Source organism: Scyliorhinus torazame, chromosome 10 (genome assembly GCF_047496885.1).
Source record: "Scyliorhinus torazame isolate Kashiwa2021f chromosome 10, sScyTor2.1, whole genome shotgun sequence".
NCBI lineage: Eukaryota > Metazoa > Chordata > Chondrichthyes > Carcharhiniformes > Scyliorhinidae > Scyliorhinus > Scyliorhinus torazame.
This window is the reverse complement of record NC_092716.1, coordinates 85,562,689-85,585,946: the sequence shown is the minus strand read 5'-3', so window position 1 is coordinate 85,585,946 and position 23,258 is coordinate 85,562,689. Positions and strand designations below refer to the sequence as shown.

Here is a 23,258-nt window from a genome sequence, read left to right as displayed (position 1 = left end):
GTCTAATGTTAGGTGTGATTTTGTGACTGGGCAGCACATGCTGAACAATCAATCCCAAATGTGCTAAGAATTACACTAACAATCAATTTAAGATTGGGCTCACTAATGCTTCCTGGATGATACATATATTCCTAGGCATGGACCCGTTCAGACATTGCACCTTTTAAAAATAAACAAAAATTTCCTAATAAATTCATCATGGCAATGCCCCAACCAATCGTAGCCAATTTGCCAACCATTCAGCACCCCTTTTCTCATATAGTATAAATCGTTGTTCCCTTTGAAATTTTGTATTCTTGCATCTGTCCTGATGAGTGCAAGATAAAAAGCTTCGACGGCATGTCTCTCTTTTCAGCAATGTTTTCTGTCACCATATTTAGATTATTTTGAGTGATTAAATGGGCACATTACAAAGATTGGCGAGATCTTCGCTTTGCAGAAATTTTAACTGCGTTCATCATTTCCAGATGCACATACTAACTTTATCAAGAGTCAGTCACTTATATTCACTGTTTCAACAATGGGTGTACTTTCCACATCATCAATTTACTTTGGAAAGAAATGCTGTCAGGTACACATGGTTACAAAGCTCAGAGTTTAATCTATTTGCTAGCCAACATTGCAGTTAGGCTATATAATGCCTTAAATCACAATTCTCAAACTCAAAATAGCAGCCAAAGCAGCAGTCATGGCTTTCCTCTGGCTCATCTCCTGTCTCGCCCTCCTCGGCACAGCTTACGGACAGAGTAAGTTACATTTTAGAGTGACTATTTTAGCTTCTGATTTAGTTGGAGGCACATTGCTTAAGCAGACCACTGACTATGCACTGACTACTTGAAATCTAGGCTGTGGAGTCCCCGCCATCAGCCCTTTGGTCACTGGCTACGCAAGGATTGTAAATGGTGAAAATGCTGTCTCAGGATCCTGGCCATGGCAAGTCTCGCTGCAGGTATGTTGTTACTACAGTTAGAGATTAGCACAACTCCCAACGTGCCAGACATTAATGGCAGACATGCTTTATAAAACAGCCGTCAACACAATTGAGCGGAACTCTCAATAGTACTGATCTGCTTTGAATTTTGTTTCTGTTCCTTTTCCTATTTTCAATTACACAGTCATTTTACCTTAGTTTTTTTTGTCATCCGGAGAAGCATATGTCCAAACAGTATCTGATCTGCTGACCTCTTTCACTAAGAATAAGGAAACTCGGTCTAATCTCAGATTATGCTTGGCTACAACATTTGCAGTGGAAATCCCGGGCTGGGAGCACCATATGTTTGGGCACTGCAGCTGCTGTCGGAGATCCACGCACACACGACTCTGGGGTGCTGTGCCAGCCATCATACTGGTGAGGGCACTAGACATCTTCTGGCAGTGAGCACAGCAGAGAAACTATGATGCCAATCCGTGGGCAATTCTGATTTGACACCAACGGTGCCATCTGGAGTTCAGTACTCCAGCTATCGCAATCCCGAATCACATCTGGCTGAATCTGCATTCAGCAGCAGCAGGGGCATAGGGTGACAATGGGACATGTAAGGTGAGTAAGGGGGAGTCAAGGTTGGGGGTGAGGATTTAGAGGGAGGGTAAAACACTCAGCAACAGATCTGGGTCAATATCCCAGGGACTGGAGTCAGGCCTTTGAACTCAGCATCCACTCACCTCAATTCTGGCCTTTGGCCTGCTTCCAGAAATGCCAGCCTCAACTCCAGCCCGCCCCATCGCCAATGGTGAAAACAGCAGGAGTGGGCACTGACAGGAAGGAGGCGGGACAGCAACGTAGGAAAATGGCCAGACTCATGCTCCCCTCCTCAAAGTTGAAAGCCCAGGCCCAGTTTCTCAGCCACACATGTAATCTTCTATTCCGTTGATCATAGGAACATAAGAACATAGGAACATGGGAATTAGGAGCAGAAGTTGGCAATTCAGCCCTTCGAGCCTGCTCCGTCATTCAATCAGATCATGGATGATCTCTCCCTGGTCTCAAAACCACCTCTCTAGCTAGTCCCCATATCCCTTTAACCTGTTTTTAAAATCAGAATCCTTATGCCAATTGGCACAAGCATCAGGTAACAATGCAGATTGTTAGGTTCTGCTTTTAAATTTGGGCACAACATTATTGATTTCATAGTGAAAGCACTTGAAAGAGCAGTGCCTTTGTGAATGAGGTGTAACTTGGCTTTTGATAGTCTCCAAAATCAAAATCTATTGATGAACAAGTGGGGGGGTGGGATTCTCCGTTTCAGAAACTAAAAGTGTTGATGTCGGATCTGAATCGGTGGACTTCTACAACAACTAAATTGCTGCCGGTCCCGGGACAATTAATGATCCGTTAGCACCCGTGCCACGTGGAACACAATCAATTCTAATGAAAAACAGTGTCCGATTGGTCAGGGTCGGGATTGCCACTCAAGAGGATGAGGAGCTGCAGCCACTTGTTAACACTCCCCACCTACACACTCAGCCCAGCCAATAAGATGGCAGCACGGAGAGCGGCACCCCAGTTTACGGACACCGAGCTGGAGACCCTGCTGGACACCTTGAAGGAGAGGCGGGCCACTCTGTTCCCCGGGGTGTGAAGGGGGCTGCCACTCGCCACTGTACACCTGGCCTGGGGCAGGTGGCAGAGGCTGTGAGCGCCGTGGGCCCCACCGCCAGGACTGGCCAACAGTGCCGGAAGAAGCTGCACGACCTTCTCAGGGCGGACAGTGTGAGGAAGCAGCACTGTGTCCCTGGCACCAACCCCCATCCCACAAACCTGTAACCAACCCCGCAACCCAGAGGGCAAATGAACCACACCATCAGCAGTCTGCTTGCTCGCCACCCTCACCACATGCCAGCACCCATATCGCCCGCCATGGCCGGGTGCCCTGGTCACGAAGGCCACCAGCTGCCTTGACAGCCACCATCACCTTGACGGCCACCGGGAGCGGGTTTCCTCCCCAATACCTCTGCGGTTCCAGGTGCACGATGATCCAACAGATATGTCGCACTGTCTCCCTGCTCAGCTGCAGTCTTCAACGGCATGGCCAGTCCGGCAGGTCTTCGAATGACAGGTGCTGCCGGTATACTCGAGGCCTCATGCGGCACCTCCTTCCCACCTCCTCCTCGGCATGCTGGGCAGGGGGCTCTCCAGCCTCACTGGCCGGCTCCTGTTCCTCTGCAGGCTCCGCTGCTGCAGATTCCTCCCCGAGCACCTCCTGCTCCTACAGCCTCAGTGCGCCCCCCAGGGCTGCGGCGGCTAGGATGAAGGCCACAATTCCTGGTTGGATTCAGGAGTCCATTGTTTGCAGGGGGTAAAAGGCCGACATGTTAGCAATGTGTGTACCTCTGTGTTCAACCAGGTCCACCGGGCTATGTGGTGACCTCGGCCTGCACTGCACCCGCATGTCCCCCTCCCCCCCTCAATCTCCACACGCATCCATGGCCATTCCTCCTGGCACTCTGCCCTCCGCACTGCACCCCTGGCTCCGTCGGTACCCGGCGCATAGCTAGCTGGGAGGGCATGGCTGGCTGGGGAGGCATCTGTCAGGGCCGGGGGGGTGTTAGTTGGGGGCGATCAGGGAATGGAGCATGGCTTCAGGGTGAGCCCTGGTGGTGTTCAAGCATGGACCGCCATTGCCACGGCCTGCAAGACAACCATCTTACTGCACACCACACTGACTGTCCACCTTGGCCTGCGTTTGCGCAGAGTGACACCAGCCATGTGGGTGCCCCCATCCCCACCACCCTCCCCAACCCCAACCCCTCTCTCCATGCCACGTGCACTTCTGGGAATATATCCTACCTCCTCTCTCCCTTAGCACCTATGGTGCCTGTTTCCCGATTTTTGGAACTGCAAGTAAAACTCACCATCGGTAATTCCTCCTGGCGGAGGCAGAGCCCTGGGGAATACTAGGTCGGGCCAGTTAATGATTTGCCAACAGCGTTTACTGGGTGTGCCGAGTAGAATGCATTGACTCCAATGTCGAGACACCAGAGCATGGCATTCCGTCAGGCGCCGGGCACCTGCCGCAATTTTCAGCACACGCATGATTCCCCGCCCAATTGCATTTCCCAATTCTGACATCGCTGGATGTAGAATCCCGCCAAATGTCAATAATTTTATCATTATGATAAGTCAAATTTTTCCATTTCAATTAACTTTTTTATGAAGTTGGTTTGCAATATTTCTGCTGCTACCACATGTCAATCGTATTCTTAATTTAACTTTCTGCAAAATTATAAAAAGCAAAAAGGTAGCTTTGCTGTCTATGAGGATTCTTCAATCTGATTGGCTGCTCAGCCTGTTTGCTGGCGTAATTGTTGCTGGAAACCCAAGATGTCGATATCTGGTGCCAGAATGAAATTAGCATCGGGAAAGATGAAATTCACGCATAGGGATCACAAAATCTTTGCGGGCAGTATTTTTTGATGCCAACAGTTGTTAACACTTCACCGCTGACTGCAAAATCTGATTCTGGCAGCAGATATTGGGCATCTCGGGTTTCCAGCAATAATTATGCCACCAAATAGGCTGAACAGCCAATCAGATTGAAGAATCCTCATAGACAGCAAAGCAAATAACAAGTGGGCTCAACGTTTCTGTCCTGAAACAATCAACTTACTCTGATTCCAATATAATTTCTGCAATATATATATTTCAGATAATTTTAAAGACTAATTGTTTTGTACACAAAACCTTTTTTTAAATAAATGATCGTAGCTTTGAAGCTGCCCCCAAAAATGTGGCATATCTGCATTAGATTCACATGGGGCAGCACGGTAGCCTTGTGGATAGCACAATTGCTTCACAGCTCCAGGGTCCCAGGTTCGATTCCAGCTTGGGTCACTGTCTGTGCGGAGTCTGCACATCCTCCCCGTGTGTGTGTGGGTTTCCTCCGGGTGCTCCGGTTTCCTCCCACAGTCCAAAGATGTGCAGGTTAGGTGGATTGGCCATGATAAATTGCCCTTAGTGTCCAAAATTGCCCTTAGTGTTGGATGGGGTTACTGGGTTATGGGGATAGGATGGAGGTGTTGACCTTGGGTAGGGTGCTCTTTTCAAGAGCCGGTGCAGACTCGATGGGCCGAATGGCCTCCTTCTGCACTGTAAATTCTATGATAATCTATGATATTGGTCAGTTTAATGCGGACACTTGCACACGACAAGGTGGGCGGAGATGCTTGTATGAGTTGGACATTTTGATTGACAGTGATGGATACTGGCATGGTGACGGCCAAAGGAAAGTGATTTTTTTTCACCCTTTTTTCTGTTAAATACTCATCGCTGCTGTCTAACAGGACACCACTGGCTGGCATTTCTGTGGAGGCTCCTTGATCAATGAAAACTGGTTTGTGACTGCTGCCCATTGCGGTGTGAGGTAAGAATTCCACTCACTGAGAATCTTCAGAATCCATAATGATAGTAATCATGAACATCAGAGCCCTACTCTGAAAATTGTCTTGCTTTCCTATAGCACAGCACATAGGGCAATCGTTGGAGTGTCCAATAAATGTTCGTCAAACGAAGACTCCCAGGTTCTCAGGATTCAAAAGGTACCGATAAATCCTCTGGTGACTTCATTGCCTAATTTTATAGAAAGAAATCATTGTTTAGAATAGTGTACTGACAATGTTAGTTGAAATGGTAAACCAGTTAATGCAAGGTCAAATTCCACCATTGAGAATCTGAATTCAGTTCAAACAACTCTAGAAATAAAAAGTTGGCATTCAATAAACGTGACCGTGAGGCTGCCGGATTGATGCAAAAGCCTACGGGTTTACTAATATTGTTTAGGGAAGGAATCCCCTCGTCCTCACCCGGTGTGGCCTGTACGGGGCGGCATGGTGGCACAGTGGTTAGCACTGCTGCCTCATAGCTCCAGGTACCCGAGTTCATTTCCGATCTCGGGTGACCGTCTGTGTGGAGTTTGCACGTTCTCTCTGTGTCTCTGTGGGTTTCCTTCGGGTGCTCCGGTTTCCTCCCACAGTCCCAAATATGCAGGTTAGGTGGATTGGCCATGACAAATTGCCCTTAGAGTCCAAAACGTGAGGTGTGGTTACTGGGCTACAGGGATAGGGTGAGGGCTTGGGCCTAGATAGGCACCCCACCCGCATGCACACCATCCCTCCATTGCATATCCACCTGCGGTACAACGGGCCGGGCTCACACGGTCGCCAGTGGATGCGGGTCTATTGCAGGCCATGGAGGATGATGACAACCCGCCCTGCGATGAGCTCTGGGCTCTACATCATTGGACAATATCTGACCCATGGCCACAGTACCACCCTCCACCCGGACCGCCCCTGCATGCGGCCGCGACACTGCAGCGCACGGTCCTGTCGTCTGCCCAGGGGGATGGCGATGGCGACTCGGGGGGGGGAGGGGGGGACACACTCACCTGAGGCCGACGTTCTACCACCCCTCACACACCCACTGGCACTCACATCACACCACACCCCCGCACGCATCGGACAGAGCACAACGGCAGCTTCAGTCGGTGTGAAAGTGATTTTAATAACAAACAGTTCATACACGTGCCCTAGCTCCAGAACTAACCTATGCCCTGCACCCGTGACAATTTACTCAGTGTCTAATTTTTTGGCCTTACGGGCCCGGGCGGCTGGGATGGCAAGCTGCCAGCCTGTCCTGCCCGTTGCCCACCAGATGCACCTGGGACGGAAGGGGGGGAGTCCGAGGTGTCGCGGTGTTCCGGGACCTCCCCTACAGGGGGACCCGGAACAGGCCCCAGCACCTCCTCCTCCCTCGGGGTGCCCGATGGCCCCCGGGCCTCTACATGGGTTGGGGATGCGAATGGACTGAGCACCCGACGCCCCCCCGAAACCTGGCGCTGCCAGTCCTGGAGGCCCGCCCTGGTATCAACAAGGGTCTGCAAGTTTGCAGCCGTGGAGCTCAGGGAGTTGGCCATCCCTGTCTGTGTCTGGGCAACGCCGGCCAGCACCTGGGCAATGGCGCCGATGCCCTCAGCGATGGCCTGCAGAGACTGGGCCACGGCGTTGAGCGCCTCTGCGATCTGCCGCTGGCTCTGGCTCCGTGTGAGAGGGCAGCCATGTCCTGGGCCACGGACGCCACCTGCACGGAAAGCCCCACACCTTGCATACTGCGACCCATGTCTGACACCGTCGCACCCATTGCCTCCACCGCGGACGCCACCCGTGAGGTGTCGGCCTGGGTGGCACGAATGACCGGAACCACTATCTGCTCCAGCACGCGGGTGGACTCCTCCATCTTCGTCTGCAGCTGCCGCAAGCCGGCCGTCACCCACTTCGGTCGTCGCTTGGTCCGTGCCTGCATCGGGTCTATGGGTGGGTGTGGTAATTCCAGGAACCCGGGACCCGCCTGGGCGGCAGATGGTTGCTGGGGCCAGGCTGCCCTCCGACCGCCCGGCCCCTCGGCTGCTCCTGCCCCCACCTGCTGTACCGGGACGGCTGTGTTGTGCGCACCAGTTAGTGTACCAGAAGCCTCATCGCTAAAGTGCCCAACCGAGGTGAGTGTCTCTGCGATGGTGGAGGGTGTAGGAGATAGCAGTGGCGTAATGGCGTGCTCCCTATCCGACCCCAAGTCCGGGGTCCCCTGGAGTGGTGATTCCTGTCCACCCGTCCCCTGTGTGTGGGTGTCGTGTGCGTCAGTGTCCTGTGTGTTAGGGTCCTGTGTGTTAGGGTCCAGTGTGTTAGGGTCCTGTGTGTTATGGTGCTGTGTGTTACGGCCCTGTGTGTCGGTGTCCTGTGTGTTAGGGTCCTGTGTGTTAGGGTCCTGTGTGTTGGTGTCTTATGTGTTAGGGTCCTGTGTGTCGGTGTCCTGTGCATCAGTGTCCTGTGTGTTAGGGTCCTGTGTGTCTGTGTCCTGTGCATCAGTGTCCTGTGTGTTAGGGTCCTGTGTGTTGGTGTCTTATGTGTTAGGGTCCTGTGTGTCGGTGTCCTGTGTGTTAGGGTCCTGTGTGTCGGTGTCTTGTGTGTCAGTGTCCTGTGTGTTAGGGCCCTGTGTGTCGGTGTCCTGTGTGTCAGGGTGCTGTGTGTTAGGGTCCAGTGTGTTAGGATCCTGTGTGTTAGGGTCCTGTGTGTCAATGTCCTGTGCGTCAGTGTCCTGTGTGTCAGTGTCCTGTGTGTCAGTGTCCTGTGTGTCAGGATCCTGTGTGTTAGGGTCCTGTGTGTCGGCGTCCTGTGTGTCAGTGTCCTGTGTGTCAGTGTCCTGTGTGTTAGGGTCCTGTGTGTCGGTGTCCTGTGTGTCAGTGTCCTGTGTGTCAGTGTCCTGTGTGTCAGTGTCCTGTGTGTTAGGGTCCTGTGTGTTAGGGTCCTGTGAGTCAGTGTCCTGTGCATCAGTGTCCTGGGGTCGGTGTCCTGTGTGTTAGGGTCCTGTGTGTTAGGGCCCTGTGTGTCGGTGTCCTGTGTGTCAGGGTGCTGTGTGTTAGGGTCCTGTGTGTTAGGATCCTGTGTGTTAGGGTCCTGTGTGTCAATGTCCTGTGCGTCAGTGTCCTGTGTGTCAGTGTCCTGTGTGTCAGTGTCCTGTGTGTCAGTGTCCTGTGTGTTAGGGCCCTGTGTGTCGGTGTCCTGTGTGTCAGGGTGCTGTGTGTCAGTGTCCTGTGTGTTAGGGTCCTGTGTGTCGGTGTCCTGTGTGTCAGTGTCCTGTGTGTCAGTGTCCTGTGTGTCAGTGTCCTGTGTGTTAGGGTCCTGTGTGTTAGGGTCCTGTGTGTCGGTGTCCTGTGTGTCGGTGTCCTGTGCATCAGTGTCCTGTGTGTTAGGGTCCTGTGTGTCTGTGTCCTGTGCATCAGTGTCCTGTGTGTCAGGGTCCTGTGTGTCGGTGTCCTGTGCATCAGTGTCCTGTGTGTTAGGGTCCTGTGTGACGGTGTCTTGTGTATTAGGGTCCTGTGTGTCAGTGTCCTGTGAGTCAGTGTCCTGTGCATCAGTGTCCTGGGCGTCGGTGTCCTGTGTGTTAGGGTCCTGTGTGTTAGGGCCCTGTGTGTCGGTGTCCTGTGTGTCAGGGTGCTGTGTGTTAGGGTCCTGTGTGTTAGGATCCTGTGTGTTAGGGTCCTGTGTGTCGGTGTCCTGTGTGTCAGTGTCCTGTGTGTCAGTGTCCTGTGTGTTAGGGTCCTGTGTGTTAGGGTCCTGTGTGTCGGTGTCCTGTGTGTCGGTGTCCTGTGCATCAGTGTCCTGTGTGTTAGGGTCCTGTGTGTCTGTGTCCTGTGCATCAGTGTCCTGTGTGTTAGGGTCCTGTGTGTCGGTGTCTTGTGTGTCGGTGTCCTGTGCATCAGTGTCCTGTGTGTTAGGGTCCTGTGTGTCGGTGTCTTGTGTGTTAGGGTCCTGTGTGTCAGTGTCCTGTGAGTCAGTGTCCTGTGCATCAGTGTCCTGGGCGTCGGTGTCCTGTGTGTCAGGGTGCTGTGTGTTAGGGTCCTGTGTGTTAGGATCCTGTGTGTTAGGGTCCTGTGTGTCAATGTCCTGTGCGTCAGTGTCCTGTGTGTCAGTGTCCTGTGTGTCAGTGTCCTGTGTGTCAGTGTCCTGTGTGTTAGGGTCCTGTGTGTCGGTGTCCTGTGTGTCAGTGTCCTGTGTGTCAGTGTCCTGTGTGTTAGGGTCCTGTGTGTTAGGGTCCTGTGTGTCGGTGTCCTGTGTGTCGGTGTCCTGTGCATCAGTGTCCTGTGTGTTAGGGTCCTGTGTGTCTGTGCCCTGTGCATCAGTGTCCTGTGTGTTAGGGTCCTGTGTGTCGGTGTCTTGTGTATCGGTGTCCTGTGCATCAGTGTCCTGTGTGTTAGGATCCTGTGTGTCGGTGTCTTGTGTGTTAGGGTCCTGTGTGTCAGTATCCTGTGTGTCAGTGTCCTGTGCATCAGTGTCCTGGGCGTCGGTGTCCTGTGTGTTAGGGTCCTGTGTGTTAGGGCCCTGTGTGTCGGTGTCCTGTGTGTCAGGGTGCTGTGTGTCAGTGTCCTGTGTGTTAGGGTCCTGTGTGTCGGTGTCCTGTGTGTCAGTGTCCTGTGTGTCAGTGTCCTGTGTGTCAGTGTCCTGTGTGTTAGGGTCCTGTGTGTTAGGGTCCTGTGTGTCGGTGTCCTGTGTGTCGGTGTCCTGTGCATCAGTGTCCTGTGTGTTAGGGTCCTGTGTGTCTGTGTCCTGTGCATCAGTGTCCTGTGTGTTAGGGTCCTGTGTGTCGGTGTCCTGTGCATCAGTGTCCTGTGTGTTAGGGTCCTGTGTGACGGTGTCTTGTGTATTAGGGTCCTGTGTGTCAGTGTCCTGTGAGTCAGTGTCCTGTGCATCAGTGTCCTGGGCGTCGGTGTCCTGTGTGTTAGGGTCCTGTGTGTTAGGGCCCTGTGTGTCGGTGTCCTGTGTGTCAGGGTGCTGTGTGTTAGGGTCCTGTGTGTTAGGATCCTGTGTGTTAGGGTCCTGTGTGTCGGTGTCCTGTGTGTCAGTGTCCTGTGTGTCAGTGTCCTGTGTGTTAGGGTCCTGTGTGTTAGGGTCCTGTGTGTCGGTGTCCTGTGTGTCGGTGTCCTGTGCATCAGTGTCCTGTGTGTTAGGGTCCTGTGTGTCTGTGTCCTGTGCATCAGTGTCCTGTGTGTTAGGGTCCTGTGTGTCGGTGTCTTGTGTGTCGGTGTCCTGTGCATCAGTGTCCTGTGTGTTAGGGTCCTGTGTGTCGGTGTCTTGTGTGTTAGGGTCCTGTGTGTCAGTGTCCTGTGAGTCAGTGTCCTGTGCATCAGTGTCCTGGGCGTCGGTGTCCTGTGTGTCAGGGTGCTGTGTGTTAGGGTCCTGTGTGTTAGGATCCTGTGTGTTAGGGTCCTGTGTGTCAATGTCCTGTGCGTCAGTGTCCTGTGTGTCAGTGTCCTGTGTGTCAGTGTCCTGTGTGTCAGTGTCCTGTGTGTTAGGGTCCTGTGTGTCGGTGTCCTGTGTGTCAGTGTCCTGTGTGTCAGTGTCCTGTGTGTTAGGGTCCTGTGTGTTAGGGTCCTGTGTGTCGGTGTCCTGTGTGTCGGTGTCCTGTGCATCAGTGTCCTGTGTGTTAGGGTCCTGTGTGTCTGTGCCCTGTGCATCAGTGTCCTGTGTGTTAGGGTCCTGTGTGTCGGTGTCTTGTGTATCGGTGTCCTGTGCATCAGTGTCCTGTGTGTTAGGATCCTGTGTGTCGGTGTCTTGTGTGTTAGGGTCCTGTGTGTCAGTATCCTGTGTGTCAGTGTCCTGTGCATCAGTGTCCTGGGCGTCGGTGTCCTGTGTGTTAGGGTCCTGTGTGTTAGGGCCCTGTGTGTCGGTGTCCTGTGTGTCAGGGTGCTGTGTGTTAGGGTCCTGTGTGTTAGGATCCTGTGTGTTAGGGTCCTGTGTGTCAATGTCCTGTGCGCCAGTGTCCTGTGTGTCAGTGTCCTGTGTGTCAGTGTCTTGTGTGTCAGTGTCCTGTGTGTCAGGATCCTGTGTGTTAGGGTCCTGTGTGTCGGTGTCCTGTGTGTCAGTATCCTGTGTGTCAGTGTCCTGTGTGTCAGTGTCCTGTGTGTTAGGGTCCTGTGTGTCGGTGTCCTGTGTGTCAGTGTCCTGTGTGTCAGTGTCCTGTGTGTTAGGGTCCTGTGTGTTAGGGTCCTGTGTGTCGGTGTCCTGTGTGTCGGTGTCCTGTGCATCAGTGTCCTGTGTGTTAGGGTCCTGTGTGTCTGTGCCCTGTGCATCAGTGTCCTGTGTGTTAGGGTCCTGTGTGTCGGTGTCTTGTGTATCGGTGTCCTGTGCATCAGTGTCCTGTGTGTTAGGATCCTGTGTGTCGGTGTCTTGTGTGTTAGGGTCCTGTGTGTCAGTATCCTGTGTGTCAGTGTCCTGTGCATCAGTGTCCTGGGCGTCGGTGTCCTGTGTGTTAGGGTCCTGTGTGTTAGGGCCCTGTGTGTCGGTGTCCTGTGTGTCAGGGTGCTGTGTGTTAGGGTCCTGTGTGTTAGGATCCTGTGTGTTAGGGTCCTGTGTGTCAATGTCCTGTGCGCCAGTGTCCTGTGTGTCAGTGTCCTGTGTGTCAGTGTCTTGTGTGTCAGTGTCCTGTGTGTCAGGATCCTGTGTGTTAGGGTCCTGTGTGTCGGTGTCCTGTGTGTCAGTATCCTGTGTGTCAGTGTCCTGTGTGTTAGGGTCCTGTGTGTCAGTGTCCTGTGTGTCAGTGTCCTGTGTGTCAGTGTCCTGTGTGTTAGGGTCCTGTGTGTTAGGGTCCTGTGTGTCAGTGTCCTGTGTGTTAGGGTCCTGTGTGTTAGGGTCCTGTGTGTCAGTGTCCTGTGTGTCAGTGTCCTGTGCATCAGTGTCCTGGGCGTCGGTGTCCTGTGTGTTAGGGTCCTGTGTGTTAGGGCCCTGTGTGTCTGTGTCCTGTGTGTCAGGGTGCTGTGTGTTAGGGTCCTGTGTGTTAGGATCCTGTGTGTTAGGGTCCTGTGTGTCAATGTCCTGTGCGTCGGTGTCCTGTGTGTCAGTGTCCTGTGTGTCAGTGTCCTGTGTGTCAGGATCCTGTGTGTTAGGGTCCTGTGTGTCGGTGTCCTGTGTGTCAGTGTCCTGTGTGTCAGTGTCCTGTGTGTCAGGATCCTGTGTGTTAGGGTCCTGTGTGTCAGTGTCCTGTGTGTCAGTGTCCTGTGTGTCAGTGTCCTGTGTGTTAGGGTCCTGTGTGTTAGGGTCCTGTGTGTCAGTATCCTGTGTGTCAGTGTCCTGTGTGTTAGGGTCCTGTGTGTCAGTGTCCTGTGTGTCAGTGTCCTGTGTGTTAGGGTCCTGTGTGTCAGTGTCCTGTGTGTCAGTGTCCTGTGTGTTAGGGTCCTGTGTGTTAGGGTCCTGTGCATCAGTGTCCGGTGCGTCAGTGTCCTGGGTCGGCTGCGACGGGTGCCTGTTGCTGTAGCTGCCCTCGTCGCTGGGTGTGGCCCGCCGGCGTTGCCGCACTCGGACTAGATGTGGGCGGCGTCCGCCTGGTGCTCCGGGTCTGTCCCTGGCTCGTGTCCTGGGGGCATTGTATGCCTGATGGGCCCACCTTCTCCCACATCCCCCCTCCCGCCATATCCCCCTTCCCACTTATCCTCCCTTCACCCATATCCACCCATACCCCCTTCCCCCATAGCCCCCTTCCCCCATATCCCCTTCCCCATATCCCCTTAGCCCCATCTCCCATATCCCCCATATCCCCTTCCCCCATATCCCCCATCACCCATATCCCCCTTCCCCCATACCCCCCCATATCCCCTTCCCCCATATCCCTCCTTCCCCCAGATCCCCCTTCCCCATATCGCCATATCCCCTTCACCCCTATCCCCCCTACCCCATATCCCCATATCCCCCCATCCCCCATATCCCCTTCCCCCATTTCCCCCTTCCCCATATCACCCCTTTCCCCATATCCCCCCATAGCCCTCTTCCCCCATATCCCCTTCCCCCATATCCCCCTTTCTCCCATATCGCCCTTCCCCATATCCCCCTTTCCCCATATCCCCCTTCCCCATATCTCCCATATCCCCTTCCCCCATATCCCCTTCCCCATATCCCCCTTTGCCCATATCCCCTTCCCCCTATCCCCGTCCCCCATATCCCCCCTTCCCCATATCCTCCTTCCCCCATATCCCCCTTCCACCATATCTCCCCTTCCCCCATGTTCCCCCTTCCCCATTTCCCCCTTCCCCCATATCCCCATTTCCCCCATATCGCCCGATACCCCCTTCCCCCATATACCCATATCCCCTTCCCCCATATCCCCCCTTCACCCAAATCCCCCTCCCGCCATATCCCCCTTCCCCCATATCCCCCACCCCCATATTCACCCATACCCCTTTCCCCCAGATCCCCCTTCCCCATATCCCCCCATACCCCCTTCCCCCATATTTCCCATAACCCCTTCCCCATATCCCCCTTCACCCATATCCCCCTTCCCCCAGATCCCCCTTCCCCCAGATCCCCCTTCCCCCAGATCCCCCTTCTCCATAACCCCCTTCCCCCATATCCCCTCTTCCCCATATCCCCTTCCCCATAGCCCCTTCCTCCATAGCCCCTTCCCCCATATCCCCCTTCCCCATACCCCCTTTCCCCCATATCCCCCCATACACCCCTTTCCCCATATCCCCCCTTCTCACATATCCACTTTCCCCATATCCCCTCTTCCCCATATCCCCCTTCCCCATATCCCCCCTACCCCCATATCCCCTCTTCCCTCATATCCCCTTCCCCATATACCCCCTACCCCCATATCCCCCATAACTCCCTCCCCCATAACCCCCTTTCCCATATCCCCCTTCTCACATATTCACTTTCCCCATATCCCCTCTTCCCCATACCCACTTCCCCATATCCCCCCTTCCCCCATATCCACCTTCCCCCATATCCCCTCTTCCCTCATATCCCCTTCCCCATATACCCCCTACCCCCATATCCCCCATACCTCCCTCCCCCATAACCCCCTTTCCCATATCCCCATATCCTCTTCCCCATAACACCCTTCCCCATATCCCCTTCTCCCATATCCCCCTTCCCCCATTCCCCCATACCCCCTTCCCCCATATCCCCTTCCACCATATCCCCCTTCCCCCATATCCCCCCTTCCCACATTTCCCCCTTCCCCATATCCCCATTTCCCCCATATCCCCCTTCCCCCATGTCCCCCCTTCCCCCATATCCCCCATATCCCCCCTTCCACATGTCCCCCTTCCCCCATATCCCCCATATTTCCCCTTCCCCATATCCCCTTCCCCAATACCCCCCTTCCCCCATATCCCCCTTCCGCCATATCCCCCTTTCCCATACCCCCTTCCCCCATATCCCCCCTTCCGCATATCCCCTTCCGTCATATCCCCCTTCCCCCATATCCGTCTACCCCATATCCATCTTCCCCCCATCCCCCCGTCCCCCATATCGCCCCTTCCCCCATATCCCCCTTCCCCCATATCCCCCATATCCCCCTTCCCCCATATCTCCCATATCCCCCTTCCCCATATCCCACCATATCGCCCCTTCCCCATTTCCCCTTCCCCTATATCCTCTTCCCCCTATCCTCCCTTCCCCCTTACACCCCTTCCCCCATAACCCCCTTCCTCCATATTATCCTCCCCCATATCCCCCGTATGGGGGGATATGGGGGAAGGGGGGATAGGGGGAAGGGGATGTGGGGGAAAGGGGATATGGTGGATGGGTGGATATGGGTGGATATGGGGGAAGGGGATATGGGGAAAGGGGGATATGGGGAAGGGGCATATGGGGGAAGGTGGATATGGGGAAGGGGATACAGGGATATGGGGAAAGGGGATATGGGGGAAGGGGGATTTGGGGGAAAGGGGGATATGGGGGAAGGGGGATATGATGGAAGGAGATATGGGGGATATGTGAGAGGGGGATATGGGGGAAGGGGGGATATGGGGGATATGGGGGAAGTTCAATATGCGGGAAGGGGGTAAGGGAGGATATGGGGGAAGTGGGGATATGGGGAAGGGGGATATTGGGGAAGGGGGGATATGGGGGAAGGGAGGGTATGGGGGATATGGGGGAAGGTGGGAAATGGGGGAAGGGGGATATGGGGGAAGGGGGTATGGGGAAGTGGAACGGGGGGCAGGCAGTTGGGGGTCTCACTTGGTGCTGCGTGGCGGGCGGGCATTTTGCCGGGTCTCCGGGTGGGGGGGGGTGGCATCTTTTGTGCAGTGACGTCGCGCGCGACCTTGACGGGTGACGCCGTCGCAAATGGCGTCGCGCCGCTACTAGCCCATTCCCGGCCGGAGAATTCGCGACGTTTCGGGGGGCCCGATGCCGGACTGGTTCGCGCCATTTTTTGGCGCCGGGTTCGGGCCATCGCGCCGATTCACGGAGAATCCCGGCCCATGTTGTTAGGGGCTGGTTTAGCACAGTGGGCTAAACAGCTGGCTTGTGATGCAGAACAAGGCCAGCAGCGGGGGTTCAATTCCCGTACTGGCCTCCCCGAACAGGCGCCGGAATGTGGCGACGAGTGGCTTTTTACAGTAACTTCATTGAAGCCTACTTCTGACAATAAGTGATTTTATTATTATTATTTACACTTTTATTCTGCACTGGTGGCAAATGTTTATATTGCTAAATCAAGAGGCCATGCCAACACAAAAGTGTCAGAATTTGCTTTCCCCCTGATTTACATTCTGAATATGTCCTTTATTCTGATCTTATTATGGTATCCTCCCCTTTATTAGACTTGTGCAGAGATTAGTGATGCAATCAGTCATATAATATGGGGTCAGTTATCCTGGGTGTATTGTACTGATACACATGGAGCTTGGCCCAGGGCCTCTTAGAACAAAAAGCTAAATATGACACATACTACATAAACATGTTGGAAATTTGAAATCAAAATTGCAAAATACTGGAAAGACCAGGCAGCATCTGTGGAGAGTGTGGAAAGTTTGGGGAGACCTGAAACATGAGTCTTTTTCTTCACACTGGAGATGCTGCAAGGCCCTTTCAAAGCCTGATAATGGACAGTGTCAATCCCACATATAACCACAAAAAAAATCATAAACGGCCCAATTTTTTTGAAGGTACATTTATCCTCTCAACAGGGGATGTGATAATCGTGTTAGCTACATGAAATTAAATTTTAAAAATAATCGGGGAAGATTAGGCATCATTCTGGGCTACATGGTCACAGCAATCTCTCAGCGGTGGTTCTTCAGAGCTGTTCCCACTCAATTGCTCCAGCTTTACTGGAACTACCTTCCCCCACTCCTAGATCCTTTATGAGGGAAATGCGAAGTAGCAGCAGTTGAGCTCCTCTATTTACCAAACTTGAGAGCAAGTATCGTTCCTTCTGTATAATAGGATGGAAGCTTAATCATCCCAAGTGAGTTGGATCTAACCTTCACCTTTTCTGTTACAGGTCATTACCCATCCCGCATGGAATCCATACACCATCAATAATGATGTTACTCTGGTGAAGCTCACATCCCCTGTTAAATTCACTAACCGCATTTCCCCAGTGTGTCTGGCAAGTGCACCTGCTGATTTCCCAGGGGGAAAGTTGTGTGTCACTTCAGGATGGGGTCTAACCCAATCGTCTGGTATGGGACCCTCATAATTACTTTCCAAATAAACTGTGTTGTCTGCAGAATACTACATACTAATATGGTATGGTTCAGGCATAGAGTGCCACAGGAGTTTTGCAGGAGCATAATCAGATAAAAATTGGCACTGGATCAAAAGAAGGAAACTTTAGGACAAGTGACTAAACACTTGGTCAGAGGCAGTCTTTAAGCTTCATTTTGCAGAGAAGGGAGGCGATGACAATTGAGGAGGGAATTCTAGAGCTTTGGGGCTACATGGTCGAAGGCACGGCTGTTAATGTTCAGGTGAAGGAGTGACAGTGCACAAGAAGCCAGAGTTTATTACAAAGAAGAGGACCAGGATTCTCCGGTTCCTCAGCCGTATGTTTCGCGGCAGCTGGCAGCAGGATTCTATCTTCCCTCCGCTTGTCAATGGGGTTTCCCATTGAAGCCACAACACTGCCGGGAAACCCGTGGGTGGGGGTGCGCTGCTGGCGGGAAATGTGGGTGGCAATGGCCGGAGAATTCAAGCCGAAATATCTCAAGGCACATGGTGATGGATAATCTGGATAGTGAAAGGGCTCTGTGTGGGGCAAAAGGAAGAAATTTAAGTGATTAAAACACAATTGAAGAAAGGTTTATGCAGGTTTTCTAAGCACGAAGGGAGGTGACAAGGTGGAGAAGCCAAGTGGGCAGAGGCAAGTTGGCCAAAGCAGCTCAAGGAGAGGGGAATAGGACATGAGCCACTGTTGGACAACTGGAGACTTTAAGCAGGAATACAATCTTGAGAAGATCATGAAGGTGGGAAGGAGCGAGGATGTGGAGGGATTTGAAACTGAAGATTAGAAGCTTAAGCTCAATTCTCTGGGACATTGTAAAACCGCAGCTCTTGGCAAGCGTTTTGATTTTATTTGAGAATGGAAGCCATTGGAGATTACCTATAGGGCAACGGTTCAAAGGCAATATGCAACAAATGATTCCTGTAAGTAGCACAGAAACCTTCATTACATTTGAACCCTGCAATGTAAATTTTCTTCTCCTTCTGGTTACAGGAGTTGTGACCAATTGATTCTTGAACAACTCGTCGCATCTAATTTTTCCCCTGCGTAATTCTGCCTTATTTTGAATGGTAGAGCAGGGGAAAATCCAACCCTGTCTCTTTAAACGTCAGCAAGGCATATGTGCTGTATCACATGGGAGGGGGGTCCATTAGTTAGAGACAGTGTGGGGTAGCCAAAATTGTTTTTTTTAAAAAATATTTTAATAAAGGCATTTTACATATGTACATAGAAATTTTAGGAAACCAAAAATCCACAGAAACAAAGAATACATGCCCCAACAATCCCTGATTCCAAGCCAAGAACTCCCCCCTTAATATTCCCCCCTTATCTCCCCCTCCCCCAAACAGCAGAAACAAACCCCAAACCGCCCACCCCACCCCCCTCCATTCGCTGACACCTGCTTAAATCACCTTGAAGAGATCGTGAAATGGCTCCCACCTCCGGGTGAACTCCCTCTCCCCTCCGTAAGGCGAACCTGACCTTTTCCAAATGCAGGATTCTGCCAGGTCACTCACTCATAGATTATCATAGAATTTACAGTGCAGAAGGAGGCCATTCGGTCCATCAAGCCTGCACCGACTCTTGGAAAGAGCACCCTACACAAGGTCAACACCTTCACCCTATCCCCTTAACCCAGTAACCCCACCCAACACTAAGGGCAATTTTGGACACTAAGGGCAATTTATCATGGCCAATCCTCCTAACCTGCACGTCTTTGGACTGTGGGAGGAAACCGGAGCACCCGGAGGAAAACCCACGCACACACGGGGAGGATGTGCAGACTCCGCACAGACAGTGACCAAAGCCGGAATCGAACCTGGGACCCTGGAGCTGTGAAGCAATTGTGCTATCCACAATGCTACCGTGCTGCCCGTGCTCACACCCTCACTTTTGGCAGCTCCGAGTCCCACCAACACAACAAAATCCACCTCCGGGCTATCAGGGAGGCAAAGACCAACACATCGGCCTCTCTACCCACCTGGGCTCCCCAGTCTTCCGATACTCCAAATATCGCCACTTCCAGACTCAAGGCCATCCCTACACCCGGAATCTCTGACATGACCTCCAAGAACCCCTGCCAGAACCCCCTCAAGCCTTGGACACACCCAGAATATGTGGACGTCATTCGTTTGTCCTCCCCGCACACCACCCACATCTATCCTCCACCCCTGCAAAGAACCGGCTCATCCTCACCCTATGCACCACCTTAAACTGGATGAGGTTTAACCTCACACACGACGAGAACGCGTTCACCCTCCACAGGGCTTCCTTCCACAGCCCGGCCCTCACCATGCCCCCACCTCCTCCTCCCATTTGCGCTTGATCTCCTCCACCAGAGCACCCACCCCCTCCATCAACTCTCCATAAATGGCTGACACTCTCCCCTCCCCAATGACATCCACCGACAACAGCTTATCTTGCAACACCGGAGGGGGCAGCCCCAGGAAGAACAGCACCTCTCTCCTCACAAAGTCCCTCCCCTGCAGGTATCTGAAGCCATTCCCCTGAGGCAACTCATACATTTCTTTCAGCTCTTCCAGGCCTGCAAACGTGTCCCTGAAGTACTCTATCCCCATCTGCCGCCACCCCCAGAATCTTGCATCCAACCCCGCCGGCAAAACCTGTGATTGCCCGCAGCAACATGCCCACCAACCCGAACATACTGGTTCCAAATTTGCAACGCTGAGACCGCCATCGGGTTCACGGAATGCCAGACCAGCAAAAACGGATGGGGTACCAACAACAATGCCCTCAAACTCATCCCCCTACACAACGCTGCCTCCATCTGTCCCAAACCAATCCGTCCTCCGCTATCCATTTTCTGACTATTGTGATATTCACCGCCCAGAAATGGTTCATTGAACCCGACAATGCCAGCACCCCCTCTCCAAAAACACCCACCTCATGCGGGTTCTTCCCCACCCACACAAACCCCCAAATTATCCCATTCACCTTCCTTTTAAAGGACTTGGGAACAAAGATGGGGAGGTTCTGGAACATGAACAAGAAGCTGGGCACCACCGTCATTTTAACCGTCTGCCCAGCCAGTGACAGCGGCAAAATATCCCACATCTGTAAAGTCTACCTTCATTCCCTCCACCAGTCGTGCCAAATTAACTTTTTGCAGCTGCGCCCAGATCCATGCCACCGAGCCAAAACTGTTTTTTGACTGTTGTTGTGCACAACATGACTGCCATATCCACTTCTGTGACCAGGCGTTGAATGCAGTTAGCTGTGTGAGAAACACTATGAGGTGTTCTAAAGAGATGTGGTGAGACTGTATGTTCATACAACCTTTCTCTGCATTGAGTGAAATATTTTAAACTATTTGAAAATAAATTGCAAATATTTATGCAGAGGTAATTAATAAGAAATAAGTGTTTAATGTGTTATTTCTAATGTTCATTGCAATATTGATTGCATTAATCAGCTCATTGATTACAGTTTGAGCATCAGAGCCTTTTAAGGTGCAGAAGGAGGCCATTTACCCCATTGGATCAATGGCGAAAGTTTCAGTTGGCTCACCATCCACAGTAATTTGGGAAAGAGTTCCAGATCTTCATCATCTTCTGTGCTTTCTGATTGTGTTCCTGAATGGTTCAGCTCTAATTATGCCCCTTGTTCTGGATTACCCTCAGCAGACTAAATTGTTTCCTTCTATCCACTCCATCGAATGGCTTTGGCATGATTGGCAAACCGCTTATGGTATGTTCTGGCACGGTGGCACAGTGGTTAGCACTGCTGCCTCAGAGCACCAGGGTCAATTCCAACCTTGGGTGACTATCTGTGTGAAGTTTTCACTTTCTCCCCGTGTGTGCGTGGGTTTCCTCCGGGTGCTCCGCAGAGTTCCCTCCCACAGTCCAAAGATGTGCAGGTTGGGTGGTTTGGCCATGCCTTAGCATCCAGGGATGTGTAGGTTAGGTTAAAGAGTTATTGGGATAGGGCGGGAAGTGGGCTTGGGTGGAGTGCTCTTTCAGAGGGTCGGTGCAGACTCGATGGGCTGAATGGTCTCCTCCTGCACCATAGGGATTCTATGATTCTAATTTTAGAAACATTTGAAAACTTAGGATCGCCTCAAAAGTAACCTAAGTACATATTAAGAGCTCTTCTTTGATCCCTCAGCGAGCAACACGCCATGCCAACTGCAGCAGGCGGCCCTGCCTCTCCTTACCACCGCTCAGTGCCAGAACACCTGGGGCAACAAAATCTCGGAGTTTATGATCTGCGCTGGTGGTGCTGGTGCGACGTCCTGCATGGTATGGAAAATATGTCACACACTCAATCTTACACTGCATTAAGTAATAGTCTTAAAAATTTGTAACAATCGCATTGTTTTGCTTTGTCCTCTTTCTACAGGGTGACTCAGGTGGACCTCTTGTCTGCCAAGATGGCGGTGCCTGGTATCTGGTGGGCATAGTTTCCTGGGGTAGTGGTTACTGTTCCACCAGAATCCCAGCAGTCTATGCTAGAGTGACTGAGTTCCACTCCTGGATTGTGGAGACAATGGCTGCCAATTAGTGGACCTTACATCAAAGTTTAATTGGTTTTAAAATAAAGAACTTGAAAAATCAATGTGAAGTGTCTTTCTTTCCCCCCTTGTCGTGTTATGTACTCTGGGATAACAGAGTTTTGGTTAGGTCACATTTGGAATACTGCGTGCAGTTCTGGTCGCCACATTACCAGAAGGATCTGGATGCTTTAGAGAGGGTGCAGAGGAGGTTCACCAGGATGTTGCCTGGTATGGAGGGTGCTAGCTGTGAAGAAAGGTTGAGTAGATTAGGATTGTTTTCGTTGGAAAGACGGAGGTTGAGGGGGACCTGATTGAGGTCTACAAAATTCTGAGAGGTATGGACAGGGTGGATAGCAACAAGCTTTTTCCAAGAGTGGGGGTGTCAATTACAAGGGGTCACGATTTCAAGGTGAGAGGGGGAAAGTTTAAGGGAGATGTGCGTGGAAAGTGTTTTACGCAGAGGGTGGTGGGTGCCTGGAACGCTTTGCCAGCGGAGGTGGTAGAGGCGGGCACGATAGCATCATTCAAGATGCATCTAGACAGATATATGAACGGGCAGGGAACAGAGGGAAGTAGATCCTTGGAAAATAGGAGACAGGTTTAGATAAAGGATCTGGATCGGCGCAGGCTGGGAGGGCCGAAGGGCCTGTTCCTGTGCTGTAATTTTCTTTGTTCTTTGTTCTAACACAGGTTGCAACTGGATGCAGCTTTAACCAAAAGATACTCCAGACCTTGAAGTTAGTTCAATCTGATTTATTGAACCAGTAGCACAGTTAGCACAGTTCTCTATGAGTTCTCTGCTAACCTAAGTGTGGTTACGCTGTCTGACTGAACCAGACTAGCTCTTCGCCACGTGCTGGAGGTGTGATACTGTACATACACCCTGACTCTCACTGTAGATGTTCATCAGTGGAAAGAGGTGGAGTGTGAGCGTCTCTTGCCTTTTATCGTGAGATACCACCCCTGAGTGTCCTGCCTGCTCATTGGTCATGTCCTGTTCTCTGTGTTCATTAGCTGCCTGTCTGTGCCTGTCTGTATATCATTATCTGCATGTCTGCATATCATGACATCTCCCTTTTAAAAAAATGTTTTGTTGGCATATGGGAACATACTTATATGTGGTGGCATATATTAACATATTTACAAGCGGTGGCATATGTGAACGTATTTACATGTGAAGACAGCTGTCTAATGTGAGAAAACAGAACATAGCAAACAAAACAAATGTTCATAAGTCTAGTCTCTGGGGCTTGTGTCTGATCCTGGTCGACCGCCGGAGAGGTGGTGGTGGGGACGACGGCGCCTTGAAAGGCGGGAAGGAAGCCTGACTGGTGGCCTCGTAGTTCGAGGTATCAGGAGGTGGCAAAACAACGGGCGGAAGCGGAGAAGAAAGCGGTTGCGGGCAGGCAACTTTGCGCAGTGCCCGTCTGTTTCATCGCACAACAGAACCATCAGCCATATGTACAACATACGAGCGGGGCATAGCCTGTCGAACAACGGCAGCTGGAGCTGACCAGCCATCATCCGGTATCTTGATCCTGACAGTGTCTGACTGGGATAACACGGGCAAATCGGTGGCATGAGCATCATAGCCCTGCCTTTGCTGGTTCTGGAGCTGCTGCACCTTCTGCAGCACCGGGAGGTGATCCAGGTTGGACAAGTGTGTGGCTGGAAGTGTCGTCCGCAGGTCCCTGTTCATCAAGAGTTGAGCAGGTGACATGCCAGTGGACAGTAGGGTCGCCCTGTACGCAA

General features: G+C 52.2%; 1 protein-coding gene across 1 annotated transcript; it reads left to right on the top strand.

Annotated features, from left to right (window-relative positions):
• The first annotated feature begins 661 nt into the window (after window positions 1-661).
• On the top strand, window positions 662-21,568 carry LOC140430703 (chymotrypsinogen 2-like). Its single transcript, XM_072518365.1, has 7 exons — window positions 662-746; window positions 846-949; window positions 5,281-5,360; window positions 5,457-5,535; window positions 16,772-16,952; window positions 21,119-21,252; window positions 21,353-21,568. The coding sequence occupies exons 1-7, from the start codon at window positions 689-691 to the stop codon at window positions 21,512-21,514; spliced, it is 798 nt and encodes a 265-aa protein (XP_072374466.1). The 5' UTR covers window positions 662-688; the 3' UTR covers window positions 21,515-21,568.
• Window positions 21,569-23,258: the final 1,690 nt, after the last annotated feature.